This window comes from Calidris pugnax, unplaced genomic scaffold (genome assembly GCF_001431845.1).
Source record: "Calidris pugnax isolate Ruff unplaced genomic scaffold, ASM143184v1 scaffold2464, whole genome shotgun sequence".
In the NCBI taxonomy this organism is placed as follows: domain Eukaryota; kingdom Metazoa; phylum Chordata; class Aves; order Charadriiformes; family Scolopacidae; genus Calidris; species Calidris pugnax.
The window spans coordinates 1-1860 of record NW_015092632.1 but is presented as its reverse complement, the minus strand read 5'-3'; the positions used below and the strand labels follow the sequence as shown (position 1 = coordinate 1860).

General features: G+C 57.3%; 1 protein-coding gene across 2 annotated transcripts in view; it reads left to right on the top strand.

Moving 5' to 3' along the window:
• LOC106900535 (DENN domain-containing protein 4B-like) overlaps positions 1-1854 on the top strand; it is a 10230-nt gene extending 8376 nt beyond the window's left edge. For both annotated transcript variants that reach the window (XM_014962629.1, XM_014962628.1), the window contains exons 3-6: positions 22-274; positions 377-446; positions 544-713; positions 1578-1854. In XM_014962629.1, coding sequence (XP_014818115.1) covers positions 22-274; positions 377-446; positions 544-713; positions 1578-1823 — 739 coding nt within the window. In that variant the 3' untranslated portion in view covers positions 1824-1854. The remainder of the gene's footprint in view (positions 1-21; positions 275-376; positions 447-543; positions 714-1577) is intronic.
• The last annotated feature ends 6 nt before the right edge of the window (positions 1855-1860 follow it).

Below are 1860 nucleotides of genomic sequence, written 5' to 3'. Positions count from 1 at the left end.
CCCCCCAAAAAAAAAAAATAGGGTGCACTACGAGGGCAAGGACCGCCCCAAACCGGGCTACAAGATCTTGGACACCACGCCCTACAGCCGCTCGGCCAACCTCAATTCTGGGGGGCCCGGCCACCAAAGGACCTTCCTGACCTATAGACGGGCGGCCGAGCCCCACGGCCACAACACCTTGGGGGTCACCGACATCTGCCTCATCATGCCCAGCAAAGGGGAGAGCACCCCCCACACCTTCTGCCGGGTGGACAAGAACCTCAACACCAGCATGGTGGGTATCTCAGGAGGGTTTATGGGGTTGTCCCTCCTACTTTTTATCACCATCGGGATGTCTCTGCCCCACACTGACCCCCAAGTCTCTCTCTTTTTGCAGTGGGGTCCTGCCCTCTTCTTGTGCTACAAGATCGCCATGGCCAAGGCCAACACGTTGGTCTACGAAGCAGGTTGAGGGGGTTCTCCTAGGAGATGAAGGGTGAGGGGTCAACACCACCACCCCATGGTGGACAAGCTCCTTCTTCTCCATCTTCTCCCTCCATCCAGGGCTCCTGGGACGTTACCCCGAGCAGGACAGCGAGGCCTTTCCCCTCCCCGATTCGGTGCCCGTCTTCTGCTTGCCCATGGGGGCCACCATCGAGAGCTGGCCGGCCGACACCAAGTACCCCTTGCCCGTCTTCTCCACCTTCGTGTTGACCGGCGCTTCGGGGGACAAGGCAAGATGGGGCAAAAGAAGGGGGGGGGGATGTCCAGGTTGAGTTTTTAAGGGTGGTGGTGGTGGTGATGGTGATGGTGATGATGATGGTGATGGTGGTGGTGGTGGTGGTGGTGATGGTGGTGGTGGTGATGGTGATGATGATGTTGGTGGTGATGGTGATGGTGGTGGTGATGGTGGTGGTGGTGATGGTGGTGGTGATGGTGATGATGGTGGTGATGGTGATGGTGGTGATGATGATGGTGGTGATGATGATGCTGATGGTGATGGTGGTGGTGATGGTGGTGATGGTGGTGATGATGGTGGTGGTGATGGTGGTGGTGATGGTGGTGATGGTTATGATGATGGTGGTGATGATGGTGGTGGTGATGATGATGATGGTCGTGGTGGTGATGATGGTGGTGATGATGATGTTGGTGGTGGTGGTGATGGTGGTGGTGATGATGATGGTGGTGGTGATGGTGATGATGATGGTGGTGGTGATGGTGGTGGTGGTGGTGGTGATGGTGATGTTGGTGGTGATGGTGATGATGGTGATGATGGTGCTCCCTCGCTCTTGCTTGGGATAATTTGTTGTCACTTCTGGAGTCACGTGGGGCAAGAGGCATGTAGCAGGTGAATATTTTGCCAATCAGCTACTGCCTGGTGATGGCTTTTATTCTACGCCGTCAGCAGTCGGTGGTGCTGGTGGTGGTGATGGTGGTGGTGATGGTGGTGATGGTTATGATGATGGTGGTGATGATGGTGGTGGTGATGATGGTGGTGGTGGTGGTGGTGATGATGATGTTGGTGGTGATGGTGATGATGGTGATGATGGTGCTGGGGTTGGTTCTTCCACCCTCCAACCTCCTTCCTTCCTCCCCAGGTTTACGGGGCGGCCATCCAGTTCCACGAGGCGTTTCCCCGGGAGCGGCTGTCGGAGAAGCAGAGCCTGCGGTTGGGTCTGTTGAGCGTGGTGGATCGACGGCCCGTGCCTGGACGTTCTCTGCAGACCCGCAAGAGCATCTGTGTCCTCTCCCACTGGCCCTTCTTCGACGTCTTCCGCAAGTTCCTCATGTTTATCTACCGCTACTCCATCTCGGGGCCCCACGTGCTGCCCCTCGAGACGTGAGCTCCCGGGCGAGGAAGGAGGAGGAGGAGGAGGAGGA